Source organism: Epargyreus clarus, unplaced genomic scaffold (genome assembly GCF_041222505.1).
Source record: "Epargyreus clarus isolate Ecla_fem2 unplaced genomic scaffold, WU_Ecla_fem_2.2 ptg000034l, whole genome shotgun sequence".
Lineage (NCBI taxonomy): Eukaryota > Metazoa > Arthropoda > Insecta > Lepidoptera > Hesperiidae > Epargyreus > Epargyreus clarus.
The window spans coordinates 3,570,956-3,593,742 of NW_027332239.1; the positions used below are offsets into that span (position 1 = coordinate 3,570,956).

General features: G+C 35.4%; 1 protein-coding gene across 2 annotated transcripts in view; it reads left to right on the forward strand.

The window, feature by feature from the left end:
• The window catches only part of LOC140755783 (tyrosine-protein phosphatase Lar), a 511,387-nt gene that overhangs the window by 234,557 nt on the left and 254,043 nt on the right, over window positions 1-22,787 (forward strand). For both annotated transcript variants that reach the window (XM_073091105.1, XM_073091106.1), the window contains exon 3: window positions 14,004-14,112. In XM_073091105.1, coding sequence (XP_072947206.1) covers window positions 14,004-14,112 — 109 coding nt within the window. The remainder of the gene's footprint in view (window positions 1-14,003; window positions 14,113-22,787) is intronic.

Consider the following 22,787-nt stretch of genomic DNA (forward strand, 5'->3'; position numbering starts at 1 on the left):
TCAGAAAAGTATATAGAAACACTCATATAAAAATGAATCGTTGTTTTAATCTTTTAACTACTGAATACATTTCAGCGTTGCGATTTCATTCATGCGGACAATTAATCTTATAAATAAAATTCTCACCACTTCAGAAGTTATTTTTTCGCTTTGAAGAGGAAGTAATGTTAGAAAACTCCTGAAAATAATTGTGCTTACCAAAACAATATTTCTGTCTACGTCCCTTACAAACTATCTCACAATCTTAACGGTAGGTACAACTTTTGGACGCTAGGTGCGAAATCAACACATTCGCTAAAGCGAATACATTCTAGCGTTCTAGCTACGAGTAGAATAGCGTATAAACGCACGTATTCGATACCGCGATCGAACGTAGCAAATTACCTAAACAAGATGCAGTATGCAATGCAATCGCCATAACGTGAATCGCCATTACAAACCGCATATCTGCTAGGGCCATGTAGAATTTCCGAAAGCGTTGACCTCATACCGAAAACTTAAAAAAACCAAAAGTACAGCGAGTTTAAAAACGCTTACCACTAACTGTATCAAAGCACTAAATCAGCGACATTTGTTTACGAGCGGTATTACGAATTAAATCTCAGGGCGGTTTTTTGCGAACAAGAGAACGCCATCTGCATATAAATTCGCTAACTAGGTAAGTTCCTGAATGGGGAATGTTAATCAGTAAACAATGATTAATTAAAGCCTGCAGTAGACGGTATCTTTGTTATTTTAATTAGTCGGTATTCATATTCAAACATCTCGGTGAACAGTGATCTCGGAGACGGTGAGGGTGTTAATAGACTGTTCATAGACGTGCTGAGAATTCCAAAACATCCGCTTTCGCGTAGAAATTAATGTTGGGATGTATTATTTTTAAGAGAAGACGGTAGAATTTTGTGTTTCGACTACGTAGGTACCACTGCCATACCTTGCTAATACATATTGTGTTAAGCGCCGTATTCTTGTTTAAAAGTATGTTAAGGGAAAGATACGATGAAGTATTCCAAGTAAGTTAACTATCTCGTGTCATATTTCATTACGTGCCCGCTAAACAACACAACAAAGTAAGCGAAACACGAGCGCATTGACACACACATGCACGTTTTTCATTTTAAAATAATCTATTAATTTAAAAATATTCTATAAGGGACAGAGCTCTATGCTTTTGTATGTTTCAAGTTTTGCCCGCTATTATATAATTGAAGTTGTTATATAATTGAATTTATAGCATTAAAAATTGATTACACTCGAGCACTCTCAGTTCCGCTTAAAAATGTAAAGAATTAGTTTTGCCAATTGCCAGCTCTTAATATTTATTAAATTAAAATGTCAGCTGCACGAGAAAATGTTCTAATTAACCTTTAGGTAATATTTAAGTGGTTATTAGACTTATTACATTAAAATATGTCAACCTACATTCCTGTATTTGTAATGACAAATATAGGAATTATAACTAACAGTCACTACTGGCAACTTAGTTCATGTTCGTTGTTCAATGTGGGTAAAAATCAGTTAGAATAAATAGGGTAAATACAAACAAATAATTGGCCAAGTGCAAGCTTAACCCACACCTGGAGGGTTCTGTACAAACAATTTTTTTTTTTAATGTATTAGTATTTACTATTGTAGCACCCATTAAAGTACACACATTGTGAAAATTTGAACTGTCTACCTATAAAGGTTCAAAAGTAACTTGGAAAATATCGAATAGCAGTTTGTTGTATGGGGACCCCTTTTTGTATTCAACTTTTTTTATTTTTTTTTTATTTTTAGTATTTGTTGTTATAGCGGCCACCGTTATGCAGTCTCTGTAAAATTTCAAGTGTCTATCTATTACGGTTCCAGAGATAGAGCCCTATGAAAGACGGACAGACGGAGAAGTCTTAGTAATAGGGTTCCGTTTTTACCCTTTGGGTACGGAACCCTAAAAATTTATTAATTTTTACAAAATACGTTGCCAACCCACGATTGTCCATTGCTGAGTGCGGGTTTCATCTCAGAGTCAGAGGTGTTTAGGCAACAGTCCACTAAGCTGGTCAAGTGCGAATTGATAGACTTTCAAGAACTTTTTTTTAAATAACTTTCACGATATTTACTTTTACCGTTAAAGCATGTGATAATTATTTTCTAATAAGTAAATAACTTTGAAAATCAGAGGTGCGTTTGCGGTTCCAACCTCGAGTTTTGTGCGAACCTTTTTGTATGAGTTTATTACATACACATGCATAGAAGTGTGATATTTTGAAAGGCAAATCAAATTAAGACAACTTTAATGTCTTGAAAATATGATATAACACTAAAAATATATAAATAACGTATCAGCAATGTCGATTGGTACGAAAGCAAATTGAATGCATTCAACATGATTAAAACGAGAACTCTATCACGAAATCTATCATGTTGATAACATCTGATATTATGTATGTGTAAACCCGATCACTTCAAATATTTGTATTCGAAACGAACCCGCAGGTGACTCAATAACCATTACAAACAAATGACTGGAGTGTTTACACAATATATTTCATATCACACTGTATTTTTTGGTACTAAAACCCTTTGTCGTTCGTTACCAGAGGCACCACCGCCGCACCTATTTCTGCCTAATAACAGCAGTGTGACGCGCCGCTGTGTTCCGGTTTGAAAGGTGTTGTAAGAGAGGTCTTTTCTGAGGCGTTCTATCTTATTGTTCAAGGATAGCAAAGCATCTGTGGCCGACTTCAAGTAGAACTAGGTATCTGAAGTTGATTACAAATGTCCATGTGTAATACTTGCCACTTACTTTCATGTGGATTGCATGTTCGTTTGCTATTATTATTTTATAAAAAATCACAGATCGCGATAAAGATAAATATAAATATAATAACAGGCTGAGTGTGTCAGACTCGTGGTAAACAAAATAATATTTTTCTGCATGGCTGTGTTTCGATAAATATTAAAACGCATACATAGTCTATTGAAGAATATTATTTTGATTGCCACGACCCATATCTGACGGGTTCAATGTCTGCGATATAAATGGGGCCTAATGCGAAGTTTGTCCGCATATGCCGGCCGCGCGATATGCGAAGTTGCATGCCGGAGGGCGCGCGAACTTTGACAATTAGCAACGCTGCCAATGTAAGCATTAGCAGAGATTAGCGCATCTCACACTAGGCACCGTTCCAGCGAGCTAATGTTATGGTGTAACTAGACATGTCATTTTCCGTTGAACGACTATACATTGACGAAATCACAGCATAATCAATCTAGTGCCAATATTGTCAGTTTCATTGCATTTGTCATAGTATTAAAATATTTATTTAAAAATGTATAAAAAGAAGTTATGAAAAGCATGCTTTCATTTGTATTAAAATGAAAATAGTATTTTTTACAATTAATTATTGATTCATATTGATAATTACAATATTCTGTTACAATAAATGATTTAAAAAGATTGTAGTGCGCAAAGAATGCCCAATTTAGTCATCGGGGATGTTCACATGTGTGATCGATATCTGGTACAACTCCATTACTCCAACTACATGAACGACTAAGGTCACTTACCTTCACTGTGTTACAGGCTCTTTTGTTTTTCTACAATGTTTTTAAGAAACTCAAGTGTTTCTCAAAACCTAAGCACTTACCATCAGATGGACTGCATCCTTATCAATTTCATTAAAAAAACGTACAAATAGGAATGATAGCATAGCAAATGTGACTAACAAATACCCGAATTAATCTACGGGTGACTATCACACGTACAGTATAATGGGAGACGCATTAATTTCTAGAACTATTCTACCTTAGCATAAATCAAACACTGCGCAGATTGCTACATATGAGTACGTGCTCTACCGAAGCGGCGCTCTCTGATTTACTGACAACAGTACGTGTTTGTTAATTAGTTGGCTAATTTAGTATTAGCTTTGAACTTAGAGATATCACACAGTCGAAGTTCGATAGACTCCAAATTATCTATATTAAAAAGAAAAGTTCTATGAAAATATTAATGAAATTTTCCGCGCTCTAAAAACTACACTACGAATCATTGGTCACAGTACAAGTATAAGAGTAATAAAAACGCAAATGCACAAATTAAAAAAAATAACTAAATTCATTATCTAGTCGGGAATCGAACTTCGAACCCCGTATTTGTCTTTTATAATCAGCGTAGCGCAAGTAAATGGATACTCAATAGATTTTCTACCAGTAAATTATATTATTAAATTGAAGTAACCAGTAAGCATCTCTATTATATTCACTGCCTCTAAATCCTACCTGAAGTTGCAATGGAACTACAAAGCAGTCTACCTTCTTACCTAACATCATACACAATACAGTATTAATCTCTAAAGTTTGTAGACATAATGTATGTAAATACACGTTTAAATGAAGGTACTGATTTACGCACCAGATTCTACGCGTCTGTTAATTTAGTATACGGTTTGCGGTTGCGATAACATTTCTATGGTTCGATGGATCGAACTTAGTAATACCGTAACTGGTTAAGGCCGTCAAACACTAGGCTGTTTAACGCTTAACGCCGGTTATTATGATAATTAATGTATGGAAGGTGGTAGAACCCTTTGTGGTTCGACTCCGGCGGCACCACCGCCACACCTATTTCTACCTAATGATAACAGTGTTAAGCGTTGCTGTGTTCTGGTTTGAAGGGTGTGGTAAGAGAGACAGACTTTTCCGAGGCGTTCCAGCTTAGTCCTCAGGAGTAGCGCATCTGTGGCCGATCTCAGATGGGAATATCTAATCCTATCTGGGGTTGATACAGATGTCCATGGGCGGCAGAAGCCACTTACCATCAGGTGGACTGTATGCTCGTCTGCTACTCCTATATTATAAAAAAAAAAACATATTTTTACTACCTACCAAATTTCGAAATTTGACATTTTCGGGTATGAAGAAATTTTCAAATGTCGATATTTGGGTGATAAACAGTGGATAGATTGATTTATTAAAAATGGGCGTAAGTCGCACTGTTTAAATACTACAAAAATCCTCCTAACATTACAACATCATTAGTATTCCGTCTAAGGTCGACCAACGGATGGTTGTTAACCCTAGTCTAATAACACTGCACAAGACTATATTTATGGAACATTATAACTAAGAAAATATTTTTCAAAGGAGCCAAATAGGAGACGAAAGCTTCTAACATAATAGACGTATATAGAATACGAGTAGATACCAGATGTACAACCATGAAGAACTACAATAACGTTATTTCAACCGTTTTTGCAACGGAACAAGCGACACAACAATAATGTACAACCGAGGCAAAAAGTCACAATCAATTTGACTTCAAGTTTTTTCATCACATGCGCGATAGCAAAAAGCAATTAGTACAGTCGCGGAATAAACGGTCGGCCCTTACTCAGCAAAAACTGATGCGAGCGATACAAACGAACCTGGCCAACTATAATTGAATTACAGGTATAAGTTTTTGTTACCGGACCCCTTTTAGGGTTCAATGTTATAGTTCGTAGTTAACGTTGTCGGTATTCGCGATATTAGTTGAAAATTAAATTAATTTTGGAATATTGAAGAAGATATGGATATGGGGGCGTTCGAAACGTTTTATTTGTTGATGCGAATTTAAACCTGTCTCGTACTCAATCTAAATATGCAATTGAAATGTAGCTGTTAATTAAACTACAATATTTTATCAACTATTTCTTTAAGCTCTGAATGTTGTGAACATAGTTGTATTGGCGAATATAATAGTTAAGCATCATCGTATCGCGGGATTCTTAGTCTTTTGTATTTATTTCCTTAGTTAAAATTGAAAATCTATATCGTTATGGAAAAGCAGAAAAGAACTCCACAACACACATCTCTTCAAAAGTTCCATAGACAGTGCATATGGAGCTCCTTTCCCTACGACATCAATGGAAAGACAGCTTCTCTTGTAAGCAACACACACATTTAACTTATAAGATACAACAAGTGACGCTCGTCAATTGAAAATCCTAAAGTTCTACTGCTTTTAAATTTACATTATTTTACTTGTTTTGGCCTAACATCTTTCAGATGTCCAATTGACAGAATCGAATATATCGATAGATAGTTATATAATGTAGAAGTACTGTGATGAAGTGAGTGAAGCAGATTTTTGTAGTTTCTCAATCCATGTAGTTCTATACCACTTACCCAAACTGTAAATCGATTCCACTAGAAAAGCAATCCGTTATTAGCGGAGTCGAGGTCAGTGGAGCACGAAACATTATGACGGGGTTAGCTCGACTTAATTATAATTTTATTGTTCAAAAGCCACTTCGGATTTCAATGGATTTATTGTGGCCATAACGCTGGTTAGGGTATAGACCAATATACATTTCGTAACTTTTGATAGTGGTTCACATAAATTTAAGGCAGGTGAAGTGTTTCACTGAATGGGTTAATATTTTCAACTTTTTAAGTATAAGTATGGAAACATGCGATGTAATAACCTAGAGAATTGGGATAAAACAATGAATTCTGCTGCTTCAAAATATAGTTAATGTCTCTTCTACAATTTGGACGAATCCAACGACACTTCATATGTTAATCTGTCAAGCCGTTTGGGCTGCAAGACGAGCCAAAAAATGAGATACAAATACCTTCCGCAATCTGCTGAACATATACGATACGCGCGATACTTGATTACAACATCTCCCTTATTCTATAATTGAAGAACTAATATTATTGATTTCTCCGTGATACTTGTTTCATTGATGTTCATAATGTTTTAGACTTAACCCTCAATCATGTCAATTATTTTAATTGAGGGTCATTGGTCATACATTGGAGTTTCTGAACAGTTTTAAATACTTTTCGGTAGACCACTCTAACAGAATGTATCCAGTAATTTGAGTGAACAAATGTTTGTCACTACGTCGTCCACTCATTACTTTCACGTGTATCATTTAAAGGTGGTAGAAACTTGTGTGATCCTGTATCTCTATGTATTTATATCATAGACCTCTATGCCAGCCAATTGTAGGATGTCGAACTCCTCCATATCTTTGCATTTAGCTTAGCCTTCAGCGTCACAAGAAATGACAATTTATGACTTCAGTTCAGTTGTTTTCGAAGGTGGTAGAACCCTTTGTGGTTCGACTCCGGCGGCACCACCATCACACCTATTTCTACCTAATAACAGCAGTGTTAGGCGCTGCTGTGTTCCGGTTTGAAGGGTGTGGTAATGGAGACAGACTTTTCCGAGGCGTTCAAGCTTAGTCCTCAGGGGTAGCGGCGCATCTGTGGCCGACCTCAGGTAGGAATATCTAATCCTATTTGGGGTTTATTACAAATGTCCATGGGCGGCAGTAGCCACTTACCGTCAGGTTGACTTCATGCTCGTCTGCTACTCCTATATTATAAATAAAAAATAAGTTGGTTTCTGACACGCGCATAGTTCCGAAAACTCGAAAGTTGTCAATTTTATGTCGAGTTTCCAGCATCAGACACCGAAACCACGACAAGGCCCATTACCATGTCAACGTATTACAACTAAACCTTAGCACTGCATATAAATCTCAATTCATTGGATTACGTATTTCGCTGCATTTCTCGCAACTTGCCGGATATTGAATTTTCATACAGATCGTTTGTTATTGCGAGCCGTTTTTATTTATCGGACGTTTAAACCGGCGCGTTTGTTGACAGGAAATTAATGCAACGCCGATTCAATTTGTATTAACGAGCCGGGGGCACATCTATTTGACTTTACTTTTTTTAGAAGAATGCAGCGAGCTGTAATCGGCGGCAGTTGAACGGTACTTAATTACGTTCGATGTTGTATTGTTTAAACAATTTACATGGTTTTTAATTTGTGGTATTCTTGATCTCACGTAATATAAAATGAAAAATCAATACCACTAGATGGCGTTGTCTTCAATCAAAGTCTGTCAATATGACGCAATCACGCAAAGAAGAGATCACTACAAGACGCGTAACTTCAAAAATATTGGCTTTTTAATCAAACTAAAGACATATAAGGAATATGTGGATTAGGATCTAATTTAGGGACATTTACCTTCCAAAACAGCTGGAATATAAATTACGTGTATGCTCGCGAAATATTTCATACAGAATGCTGTTTAAAACATTAATCAAAGTAATCATGGCGACGTTCGTCACAGCGTAACGTCGACGCATCTGTGTGCAAACAATCAGTTTTATGTGTGCAAACGTTGAAGTAAGAGAATAGAAATATTTGGATGTGTGAGTATTTAAGATTTCGTTCTTTTATATTTTTAATAGTTAGAGGAACGCAGTGTGTGATTGTTAAATAGATATTTGTGAATGATATTGTGTTAAATTATTTAAGAGTATTACAAATTAATTATCACATGCTGTAACGCTAAAGGAAAACATCGTGAGGCAACCTAGATGCCAGATATTTCGTAACCAAATGTTCTCAAAAGTGTAAGTCTTCTAATTTAAAATTTTCCAGTGCTGAGGATTTTGGCTGGAACCTCTTTCACTCTCAGAGGAGTGATAGTAAAAGATTAATGACGTTTGTTTTTTGAATTGTGGTGTAGATTGTGTGGTGGGTCTTTGGCCATGTTTGTGTCCATGGCACCCATGGTAGAGAATTCTACTATAGGACCTTCATTGAAGAAAGGGCTTTGTAATAATTTATTGTAATAATGCAGTATCTTTACAAACTGTTAATTAATAACTAACATATCCAGCTACATAATACAATATAAGCCGAAAATCAAATTCAAACATTACAGTAACACAGTGATTGAGCCGTGCCATTAAATTTAACAAATACATTATCACTGATAATCTATCCTCCACACTGGCCGTGTGACGTGTAATGGTGCAGAAAATGGCCGCCACTTAAACACCGTATCAATAAGCCTACGCCTAATTTCATTGTGGTTTATGCTAGCGTTTATTTGTTCAGACAGACATACAGAATTGTGATTTTTATTTGTATTTACAAAATTGCTACAACCCTTCTAACTTTATATTGAAGTAAAACGATCATGTAGTCCACCTGATGGTAAGTGGCACATCATCATCAGAAACGACCCAACCTATCAGAAAGAAAAGGATTAGGCCATAGTCCACCTCGCTGGCCAAGTGCGAATTGGTAGACTTCATATACCTTTTTTTTAGATTTCTTAGGTATGTATTTCTTAGGTTTCCGCAGGATGTTTTTTTTCACTGTTTTTAGCAAGTGATAAATAATTTGTAATTCGCACAATACTTTGCAAATTCAGAGGTTTGAAGAGGTTATAGATTTGAACCTCGGACTATCGTTAATTTTAGAAAAAAAAAAATATTTTGTTATCATTCTTACTTGTATTAAATGTGTTGTGGTTTTATCATAAAACTGAAAAATAAAGGCAACTGAAAAGAAATCTATAATCTCTATAAAACCCGACACTTGGCGCATGTCAACGCTTATTTGCGCCACGTTGACGCAAAGCTCCGGATTATCGGTGACAATGACATTTGTTGCGCCGCGGGATCACGTGTGTCGCCCGCCTAAATGATAACGTCAATGTGTCATGTAGTCGAATTCCAGTATACGTATTGTGCTTAAGTTGAAACATGGATTGCTCGTTTTAACGTCAATTTGTAAAGGATTGACAGATGATAGACTTGAGCATTTAATATGTGCAAGTTTTGTATGTAGTACCAATTTTTTATTAGGTAAAAATAAAACAGTTCACTACCATTTTCTTATAAAAACAGAAGATAAAACAAAATCAAAAACAAAAATCTTATTTCATCATTTAAAGCTTGACTGGGTATCAAACCTAAAATAACAGTGAGATTATAATAGTGACTATTCCGTCATTCATCGATACCACAAAAATACCGTTAGGACGGAAATAAATCCAAGTAAATTAAAAGAAAAACCAATTAAAATTGCTTACAATTTGTAATAAACTTGAAAGTGTTATTTAATCCTCTAATAAATTAACGACGTACAAATAACTATCCAATTTCAAAACCTGAAACCATTTCTCCCTTGACACCCCAATCTTCCAATAACAATAAGTGAACCGCGATAAATCCGGCAACGAATCATCCCAAATGCCATTTAAAAATATACCCCCGGGACGTCAGCGTTCGCAAATAAGGTCGTTAGTTAGTTAATTAAGATCGAGACGTGATTAAACGTTTCCGAGTGCGCCATGATAGATGACTGTCGGACGAGTCTCTTGTAGGGCTGGTAAAATGTGTCGACGCTGGTAAAATGTGCTGACGGTAAAATGACAATGTGTCGAGATCGGTAAAATGTGTCAAAATGATCGATTCTGGGAAAAACATGTTGATATAGAATGAAGCGTCATTTGCATATTTTTCAAATTTTTCTCTAACAGGGTCTCTAATTCTTCTAGTAAAAGCACATTTAAATTAAGATAAATCATTTCGTTTAATATTTTCATCATATCATCAATATTATCCTGTTTGATTTGAAATCTCTAATCTCTACTCTCTCTCCTATTCTACTAGTAAAATATGTATGTTCAAATTATTTATAATCGAATCGATTAAAGAATATCCTCCTTTTATGCAGTCGAAGAAGTTTTGTGAAGTCGTTTCTCTATCACTTTGCAATTTGTAATTTTTGGCATCGTCAGTCATATACTTGATAATTCATCCTCAGTTTATAATTATACAATTATCTTCTATACTTCCGTACAACATCGATAATAGTCAAATTTGCAACTTAGCTAAGATATCCATGCGAATCTTACTGTTAATTAATATTACCCTTAGCATTTGTCAAAGATCTAGAATCTTTTACGTCTTTATTATCTTCAACAATCTTAGCTACGTCAAATGCATCTGCGTCGTTATTTGTGGAATATACCACATCTTCTAAGTTACTTGTACAATGCTAATTGTAGCAGATGTCAGCGAGAGTTCGCAAATAATGCCGTCACTTAGTTAATTAAGATAGAACCGTGATTAAAGTTTGCTCGTATAAGGATGTCTGCGTGAAGAAATGTGTTTGAAACTTAGATTCGAAGAATGAAAGTATTGAAAAGGATAATGTTTTTCAAGCGTATGTATGTATGTAGCATTCTTTGACCTTATATACGTTATATAAGCCAACGGCTTGACCAATTTAAACATCTGAAGTGTTGTTGGATTCTTCTAAATTGAGTGATGAACATAGGCTACATTATTTCCCTTTTCAATTGACTATTTTTAAGCTTCAGTTTTTCCTTTATAGCATTTACTAGAGCTTTTCTAGTTATGACCTTGAGCACGTGATGGTACGTCTAAAGATTCCATATGAGTTTTCAAAAACAAAGAAATATGTTTACAGAAGCTTATTCGTTTATTAAAATTATGGCTTATTTTGCTTAGGGCTGCCGAATAATAAAAGTGATTCTCCCAAAATCAACGTGCGATCACTTTCCCTTTTGCGTATTGTAAAATTTGCAAAATGAAAGAATATTTTAGTAGACCTTGTATTAAATGAATAAACTTATCTAAGACTATAGATACTATAAATGTTGTGAGGCAACCCTATTACATACAAATATGATAAGAGTAGGTACATTGTTGAATATGACCGATTAATCACGTAAACAGTGGAAGGTAGTAATTTCGCGAAGCCTACATTCCCTGGTCCCGTTGGGTTTCGAGCTGTCTTCGCCAATATTACTGTAAATGATATATTTGACTTAGTAATTAAGTACATTTATGATTCAGGTAATTTATATAAAGATGATTTTAAAGCTTTTCACAGAAGTTGAAGATTTGGTTACGTTAGGATTGTTCTTATTTTTAATTATTTATTTAAAAGATTATTTTAATTTAAATTTCTTTTTTTGATATATTCCTGAGTTTTGTATTACGTGGGATTTGTCTTTATAGTCAGGAAGTAATTTTAAATTTAATGGATGCATATTACAGTTCGGTAACATTTGGAATTAATGCGTTAATAGTCTCCAGATTTTATCACTATAATTATTATCATCATCATTATCTGTACTCTCTTTCTCTCCCATTTTTGGGATTTCACTTGTCTTAACATAAAAAAGATAGGAATATGATCGTATCTTGTTTTTCAAATGATTACTTATCCAACTTTAATAGTATGGTGAATTCTCTGAGACAGATGATGTTTTCATTTACAGTTGATACCTACAATTCCAATCAATAAAGCAATGATAACACAGCTGTTTGTTCTCACCGTCCAGTTTGCGAAGGCGCTCGAGTAATTGGCAAGTCGGTTGAAATAGAGAGCTGTAGGAGTATTTGATACGTTCTATGCAAATAGCGGGCCGCCGGCCACACCTGGCCCGTCTTATTGGAAGTTATAAGTCGCGCAAACTGCCCGTTTGCTATCCCACGTTCTTTAAGATGTGAATTGTAGTAGGATGTGGATTGACTATACCTCTCAATTGACAATTCAATAATTTTGTTAATAAAGATAGTCTTTTGTGATACTGATAAGCCTATTGATTGAAACTTGGCCTCTCAATCGGGAGGAATCTGAGGTTCGAATCACCTTTGATGTTTCAGTTATGTGCGTTTTGGATATTTATCGTCACTTGCTATAATAATAATAAAGACAAATATCGGATACCTACACACATGGGATTAAAAATACAAAATTCCAAAAGATGTGTGAAATCTAATAATACACACTTGTCAAGCGCGGTGAATTATGCCAATAAATATGTCCAAATGATTTTTCTGGGAGCAAACCCGTGCCTATCTATGGGACAATAATGGGTTGATCATGATCCTATCGTGGTTGATTCAATGATAATTGCCACACCTATTTCTATTTTATAAGTGTTTAACGTTGCTACGAGTATATTCTTGTTCGAGAGGTATGCTAAGACACATGAGACGTTCGAATTCAGTCCGCAGGGAGTAATACATCTGCGGGCAGTCTAAGATAGGACTCGATTCCTATTCGGGGTTGATTGCAAATGTCAATGCTAGTGCCCAATTAATATCATGCAGACTGTTGTCCTATTTGATTGTTGAAATTTGTAAAGAATATGTAATTGAGGATTGAATTACGCACTTATAAAAGTAAATTGAGTTTGTTTGGTTTCCTTTGAGTTTTTGTCAGTTATGACTATTTTAAATGAATACTATTAAAATTCATAAAAATATACAATGAAGATCGATACAATATTTTTTCCGAGAATAATCTGCATTTCCGTACTTATAACCGTCGCAGTCTAAAATAATACGTCATCTATAAGGTAGTTTTTTGGACTTTAGCAAATTAAGTAATTTTTTACGATTCAATAATTTTAAAGCCATTTTACGACAAAGCAATATCATTTTACCAATATACGAGTAATAACGAAATAGCTGGCAAATTACTATAATTGTACCATTTCTGGGAATAAATTTCAATCGGAAAATCAAGCTGATTTCAATGTAACAGATGAATACAGTACGCTACGGTTCAGCTTAAGATGCGCATTCCAATTCCGTTCATTGTTATATTTCAGTATAAAATTATACTGATGTATAACGTATGAATCGTTCTTTCAGGTGCAAAAGCAGAGAACATATGGTTCCGGCCGCAAACAACAAAAAATGTGTTTGATCGAGAGAAGTCTTGGTTATAGTGATATCGGACGAACGTGCCAGTGCTTTGTGTCGAAAGAAACCAGTTGAGGACACGGTGACACGATGGAATATGGTTGAGTTGGATCCGGACTGTACTGCTGCCAAAATGGACAGTGATCTAACGTATTGAACGTAACGAAACGAACCCGAATGTCGAACGAAAATTGTTGTACATAATATAATAATATAATTGTAATCGTTGTCCTTTTTCGAATTTTTTGAATCATCGAAGCGGTTGTCGTATTTTTTGTGATAATTATTACCTACCTTATACTTAAATTAGGTTAGTTATTAAGTGGCAAAACTGGGTTGTGATGTGTATAGTTAAGTAGTCGTAAGTAAAGTACCAGGAGCGCAGAAGATAGTGGGAGTTTCGCGGTGTCCCCGTCTGATGTGGGGCTGTAAGGCGGGTTGTGACGTGGTTTTTGGCGCAGGCGCTGCCCGGCGCCGATAAGATGCGAGAGCGGCGCCGCGCGCACCACAGCACCGCCGCTCTGCTGATCGTCTGTCTACTGTTCCTGAACTCTCAAGCCGACGCCGCTGGTGAGTTGCCTTCCTTTTTTTGTTTGTTGCACCTTCATTTGTTTAGCGCCTTATTAAGGACTATTCTAATTGAAGCCTCATTCAACCTTATAGGTATTATTCAACGTAGGTTTTTGGATCAATAACGAACATTAATTGACTATTCAGTTCACTTCAAATATTTCAGAATTAATTCTGAAATCTATAATGCGATCTAGTTTTGGAGTTATATTTAAGATCTTTTTTGGCCTTTTGTTAAATTTTTGTACGTTTACACATTTGTTTTTTAAACTTTGTGAAATTTTTTCAACAGCATAGTTAGGTTCTATCTGAAATATAGGCAAACAAGAGTACATTTTCAACATTTATTAACAGTTATACCTACATACGTACAGGTATCTAGTAGTATCGTTTTAGTCATCCTTAATGAAGTACAAATGAGGGTGCAACGACCTTAGCTAAGTTAGTATACCATTATACCTTTATATATAGTATAACACTATTTGTGAAAGAACTGACGATATACCGGCTCAAATTATTAAAATTATATACGCGGTAACCGAAAAATAACACTCGACATAATAACACCCAGGTGAAAAAATGTCAAAGAATTTTCATGGGAACGTAACATTTGGTACATTGTTACATATAATTATTTTTACGAATGTGAAATTAAGTCTTAGTACGCTAATAGAGTTATAATTGTAGGTTGAAGTAATCATTATCGACTGTGATTTTGATGGAAAAGTCAATTTTAGTATTCGGGAGACATTATACAGTGATTTTAGAGTGATAACGGTCGATTGAAAGCAATTATTTATTAGACAATGAATTAATATACTGTCAAACAGATGGTTAGATAGTTAGTTTCAGGGAGGCACTAAGTAGACTAGAATTTGGACTAATGATTTCATGTCAAACGATTAACATCCCTTTTATGTATAGGGATTAATAGAGAACTTGTACAAAATTAGTTAATATGTTTTAAATTCTCTATAATGTTTTAACCTCAGAAAAAATCTATAATGATATATTTCATTAACAATGGCTTACGTTTCTAATTATATTGGCTATATTATTCAAAATTTAGTTTTAATTATACACACATATTATAAACAATACATCGTAGTAATTTTGTATGTTAGTTTGAAAAAGTTCCCTAAAAACGAACCGAATTTTATACTCCAATGTGCCGTGCAGAAACAACACGGATTAAAAACATATTGTGAATGCAGTAACGATTCGGAAAAAGAAAAAAATCTATGCTAACAGTGGGCAGTATTTTGTCTTTTTGTTCATCGCGCACAACAAACAAAATCCGGATTTTTTATCGTGTCAAACCTAAAACCGATAGGAATATAACATGTACATTCTGTAGTTAGTTACTCTTTGTTTTAAAATAATCGAAGACAAAAAAATACAATATTTTATCAAGAGTTTGTAGGATTATAAAATCCTTAGTGGTACGACTCCGGGACCACCGCCACAAAAAATTCCAATCTGATAGCGGCAATTTTAATTTTTAATCGCTGTTACGTCCTAGATTGTAGGTGAAGTATAAGTATTCGAGGCTTTCTAACGTAGTCCTCAGGGGTAGCTACAACTATGACCTAGCTCAGGTAGAACTCTAGTCTTTAGTAGGGTCGATTATAAATGTCCGCGGTCGCTGTGTATTTACCATCAGGTAGAGTCCGCGTCAAACTGCTGGTCCCTTTCTGAATATAGAAACGAGTCGCGTCGCCATAAAAATGTAGATATTAGTTGGACGAAGACAGCATGGGACTCCACTGGCACACGTCCGCTCTCGCCAATGGATACTTAGCTGCGTTATTGTTCCCTATTGTTTCTACGTAGTATAAGCTTGTAGTTCCGCGAAACAACTTCAGAGCGGACTAGAAGTTTGACGCGGACTATACACTGCATGCTCGTTTGCTACTATTGTTTATTCTCTATTCTATTTATTCAACTTCACCAGTTTTCATGAGCTTATTTTGACAGCCTTTATGTACGAAATAAACTGTAACACAGAACGTATTTCATTCCTCGGGAGGATTTACGACTGAAGATATTAAATATATAAAACCGTGAACGCACTTTACGAGTTCGGTTATTGTGACCATTAAGTTATATAGTTATAAGGTGCACGAATATAAGTTATAAAGTTATAAACAAAGCTAACGAAGTAAGCCGTCTGTGCAATGTTGCTGAAGTTCGCTTATTAGCCAGTAAATATTTTATGCATCGCCTTTCCGGAAATTAATTCGGGAATTTCGTTTACGTTTCGTTTCGGGGCTTTAATAAGGCTTCTTAGAATATTTTAGGGTACAATTTTAATAAAATATCTTTATGTCTACGAAGGTATGTCGTAAATACTGACACAAACATACAAAGGTAGACTTTAATAATCATTTAAATGGATTTTTTTTTTCAAAATATTGATTATTGAAGGTGGTAGAACCCTTTGTGGTTCGACCCCGGCGGCACCACCGCCACACCTATCTCTGCCTAATAACAGCAGTGTTGGGCGCTCCTGTGTTCCGTTTTGAAGGGTGTGGTAAGGGAGATATACTTTTTCGAGGCGTTCCAGATTAGTCCTGAGGGGTAGCGGCGCATCTGTGGCCGACCTCACGTAGGAATATCTAATCCTATCCGGGGTTGAATAAAGACGTCCATGGGCGGCAGTAGCCACTTACCATCAGGTGGACTGCATGCTCGTCTGCTACTGCCATATTATTAAAAAAAACATAATAAGTCGTTTTAATTCATTTCTTTAGTTTTAATAATAGCAATGAAAGGTTACGTTTTACATAAGGTGTAGGACGCATTAAATTTATTTCAGGGCGTTGTTACTTAATCCTCAGAGTTATTGCAGCATTTATTTTTAAGCTTTAGGAAAATTTCTGTCTAAATAAGTCTTTTAACTTTGAATAAAATGAAAAAAAACGTCAAATTTCATTTTTGAACACCTAAACCAATATTATGAAGGTAGTTTAGTTATCAAGAACTTAAATCAATAAAGCTCATTTCAAACGAACTTTTCGGAAATTTCGGATTTCATACGTTTAGTACGCTTCTACAGTAATCATGATGATGATGTGCTACGTACTACTTCAATACATCAAATGGAGAGGGTTAAATAGTCGTTCCGTATGAATACTCTCATATTTCGTCATTAGCATAAGGGCGGGTGCACATTAACATAAAATGCGACCGAAAGTCGCACCCGCGTAGGGTCCAACCCTGCATAATTATGTACGCGGCTTTATTAAAATGAGATCTTTAGTTTGTACGACATCACGTATGTCGGTATTCGGAATGTATCTTTTATTTCGATTTTCCGCCGGTTTAAAGGATTATTGTCCTTATTTCGCTTAACTAGAACTTTTGGCTTTATAAAGGGTAACTACACATAATAAAGTAATACGAAAAAGCTAATAAACACCTACATAATAAAAGTACATACTACGGATTAATTATAGTATTTAATATTTCCTAAAATAAATAATACCTTATAGTTACAAAGTTTAATACATTAAGATTTATGGTGTTAGGAATAACTTTCTTGGTAGATTCAGTATTGGGTCTAAAAAGTAAACTGTATGTGACCTTAAAATTTACTTAGTTTTTTTAAAAGGTGTCTACATATAAATCGTTACCAATGTCGATAACCAATAGAGTATAAATACAATTAAATCTCAACCTCAAACAGTATATCTAATATCTATACACACGTCCGAGACCATCCTTTCAGTTATTGTTTTACTTCTTAAATTGTAATGACATCGTTACTAGCACGTGGCGTGTATCATTTGCATAAGCGAGACGCGGCTGCGTCGGCGATAAAACGACCGGCGGCGAACTTATGAAGGCAATTAATGAACGTAACGATACAACCGAAGCCGACTCCACAAAATTACAGAAACAACGACTCATCTCGACACCGACCGACCGCACTCAGCATCATTAATTTTCGATTAAGAATTTTATTGGCCGCGCCGACGAATTTTACGTGTGCACATATTGGAATAGCAAATTCGTCGGTCCTTACGACAGCCGACGAAAATATTACAAACGTGACTATGCCCGGCTCGATTACGCTCGACGGATCGATTCGTCGAAAAAATTACGCCGCCGCCGCCGACTTCGATTTGCATTTTAATATGCAAGGGATGGCGGGGTATGTCATATTGTGGTTGTAAGCGTACGATCAATGGATGCGATGGGACAAACTAATTTGCGCCACTGACGTGCATAACCAACAAGTTTCCTTTGACCTACAATACGTCGTTGTCGCTTTGATGGCAATTTATTTTTACAACAGAATAACAGCTGCATATTTGTACGTTATGAAAATAGCAAATTTATGCGGTTTAGGGTGACAGAGATGAACGTATTTCCTTCCAGTAATAACACTTTCTAAGCTCATAATTAATATTTTTTCTGTGTCGTGGGTTACATGAGTCAAACAATGACGAATAGACAAACATCCAGGCTAGGAATATTATTTCACCATTTCGAAATTTGTCTGGCCGGCAATCGAACCTGGAACCCACTGTCTGACCGATATGATGACCGCTCCGCCAAGCGCCGCAATGTATTGAAACTATCAAACCTTAAAATGTTTGTATTACATGAAATAGTAATATCCAAACATCGTAACCAAAAACATTCCTTTTAATAACAAACAAACATGACAACCAATTAAGGTAAATAAGCATTTAATTAGCCAGTTTAAATCAAACAGAAGTCCAACGTGAATAAAGTACGCAACTCAATTATGTCCGTAAAATTCGCGCCCTCACAAACCATGCAAAGCAGCCCAGCCCATGTGTCTCCGACATAATCTAAATGCTAATAATCTCAAGCGAGAAGGATTTTGAGCGCACAGCCATTGACTCGGAGACAAGACATCAGTGGCCTTAGATTGAATTTGGCGTTAGAATGTCCTTTAGTGTGTGGTGTTGGTCTCGAACAGAGACATACTTCGGTCTTAGGTCAGTTGTCCTAAGAGATTGAATCCAAGACGGAATCAGATCTTCCTAATAGTTTTTCAAGGCAAAACCTATATACCCATGGTACGGTGGTAAATTTCTGCGCTGGTAGTTTTGCTTTGAATCCTTATTCTCATTATTTTTTTGCAGTAACCAGTCATGATAATTTAAAATTATGAACATTTAATACCTGATGACTGATGAATGCATTCTCTACACCTTCATGGCTCCACTGGGTTTTGCTTAGCATTTTTGTGTTCATTCTTCATTCATATCCTCATTTTGGCATAAAAGTTTGATGGTGTTGTAAGACCAGTAACATATATGACTAAATGTATAATCGTTACTCTGCCCACGTTTTTCGCATTTATACTCATATTCAGTTGCGAAGTAAGAAAAGCGATTTTAGGATTCCCTGCAAAATGATTGTGAAAAATTGGTCCACTGTGAACGCTATGTGTCTCACCAACAGAGACTTAATCTAAATGCTAATATTTCTACGTCAAACCCGACAAGGATTTTGAACACATACTCCGAGATCCATTGACTCGAGAATAAGACTTTTACGTACGTGAAATTGAATTTCGTTCTATTCTATTTGGAGCTGCAACACAGAAATATTTGTCTATTTTCGTCAATTGTTTTTAAAATATTTCAAATTTAGCTTTGGATGGAAATGGAATTTTATATCATTTTTAGTATTCCGTACCTATCTTTCAAGTAAAAACGGACCCTTATTACTAAACTAAGCCTATGGCGTCTGATCATCAATATAGTTATAGGTAGATAGTTAAAATTTTTAGAATGTATCTACTCCTATGGCTGCTATGAAAACAATTTGATGGTGGAACCCTCCACTTCGCACATTATTAAGTTGGCATTTGTTTCTAAGCCACGTACTTGTCAGAATCTCAATAATAATAATTATGTTTAATACCAGAAATCCAAGCGACAACAACTTAAATATCTAGTCGGAAATACTCCTCGCAATTAAATCTTAGTCTCATTTCTAGAAACTGCAGTCGTTAAATATTTGATGAAGCTTCGCAAATTATTTGAATTGTCAAACCATGTGTCTCACTGCCAGAAGCAATCTAAATGCTAATTTGCTTATTTCAAACAACACAAGGACTTTGAATAAACCCTTTGCACACATCAGCTTCAAAATTTGAATTATATTTCAAAAAACGGCTTATGTCGGTCTTAAAGGAAGACGAAGTAAAACGGAATGTTATTTTTTAAAATGTTTGGATGTTTATTAAAATAATTATATTTTGTTTAAGTGCTTGTAAAATACAACTAATAGTTAACTACTAGAATTCAGCATTTTTTTTTATATTTGACAATTTTGGCTTAACTGATGTATCTTTCAGTTAAGCCAAAATTGTCAAATATACAAAGGAAAGGTCAATTACATAGGAAAGAATACAAAGTGCAATACAAAAATGCTTATGTATTTAAGGAACCTTTGTATTTGCTAGTATTAACAAAACTAACAGCTCAGAATAGCTTGAAAACGCACCTCAAAGTTGCCTGCCAAACGACACTTATACATATTTGTATATAAATAAATCCACTTAACACAAAACGTAATACGCCAACCCCTTTTGATCCGGCAAACACATTCAAATTCTAATTTAAATAATGAGAACAGCCACCGCACGACATCTTCATACATGACAAAAATCCTTAACGTTTTATTATGAAGCGTGGAATTTTAATGAGTTCTCACCAAAACACACATTTCGTCGGGCCCTGTCGAAACGCCCGAAGCACTACATTCACGTCTTATGAATATGAATGAGCGATTCTGCTCCCCGTCAAATAAGTATTATTGTTCCGTTTAACTATTGGATATTTCGCTGATGGTGTGATAACATCGTTTTGTTTATTCTTGTCTACCATGAAATCAGTAACTACTGATCATGCATCACGAATCACGCATGCATTGGTCTTTAGAAAAAGTTTAACTTACCACTCCAAGCAATTCTGCAGAATTTAAATATGCTAAATTCACCGAAATTCCTAGATACGTCTTTGCATCTATGTTCTACCTTATACAACGCTATACTTCCAGTATTAACTTTACGCTTTCTTCAGCTTTATACGTAGTACATATGACCTCATATCAAAGTATAATTTTTGCAACATACTGATCGATTGCCCCAAGAATTGCACCATAAGTCACCTCATCGCTTAAATCTTAATTATGTAGTTGCGTCCGTCCAGTAAATCTAATAATCCTCTACGTGACACAATGTCCCCAACATACCAACCATTGCGCCAAAGATCGACTACGCTTCTGAATATTTTATTATTACTAAAGCTAGTTCAAGACCCATATTCGACTTTCGCGTGCCACCAGAAATTTTCTATTCCATTCTTAATCTGTGTACACTATCGTAGTGTACCGCTCGCTACCAATCTAGCTGCTAACAAACAAGATGGCACAACCCACAAAGGATTTATCGGGTAAAAATTAGGGATGGCGATACTTTCCGAAATAGATCGATTCTTGAATCGATTCGATTCGAAGTGTAATAAATCGATTCACAAAATCGAGGCTTAAAGAATCGATTCTCCAAAAATCTATCTTTGAGCTTTTCAAGCGCAAAAGGACGAAGACAACGAAATAAGGTCATAATACTGAAATACGTAACCGTCAGCAAAAGTTGTCTATAAACATATTCAACCAACTTCAAAAAGATCGACTTTCGATTTTCTAGGATGAAAGAACGATTCGTTGAATGGATCCATTACTGGAGATCGATTAAAATAATCGTGTTTTGACCCAAAAGATCGATTCTTCGATTAATCGATCTCAGATCGTCAACCCTAGCAAAAATCCTATCTAGAGCACTGGAGGCGCCACCGATAGATATTAATCCCGGCCCAATAATCTCTCGTGATAAGAGAATTTCCTTCTATCCCCCCGTAATAGGAAATTTCTGCATGAATTGACGATGTTATTTAAGTTTAATAACGTTTATACGAACGGCCAGTGACCCTGCGTTGGGATCACGAATTCAATTTTGAGTAAACTAACAGAATATGGGAAAGCAAAACAAGGGATATGTTTAGTTATATAGCAATGCTGAAAGCATGTATGAAGATTCAAAAGCAGCGGAATTCCAGTGATATTTTATGCTTCTTTTTGAAAATCCAAGGTTGGGAAACTCAAGATAATTTTTCCTCTCGTCTTCATGAAGACCTCATTATGAGAGAAGACCAACCAAAGCATTACGTTAATAATGAATTAATGGTGACTCATTAACAATATTTAATTACAAAACCCTTGTGTTAGCAATTAAATGCAAGAGCTTAATATAAATTTGACGCAAGTGTAATCAAAAGATCGAATAGCAAGATTAGCTGAAAATTTGGAACTACAAATTGGTTCGAACAGTATATTAAATTATAATGTAATTATTAGAAATGTGTTTCATAAAAATATAATATTATGCCCATGATGTCGCGGTTGAGCCAGTGGAGGAAGGTAAAGCATATTTTAAAGCAAAAATTTTTTGTGAAGGATTATGGGGCGGTGACGTAGGCGTTTGATGATGTGAATATTTGAATGAGTGTGTAGGTCTTAGACCATCTCTATAGAACCTGCATTATTATTTGTGACAAAATGATTCACGCATTTAAATAAAAATATTTTTGTAAGTCTATTTTTAACTCGTACAAAGTTAATGCTTGGAG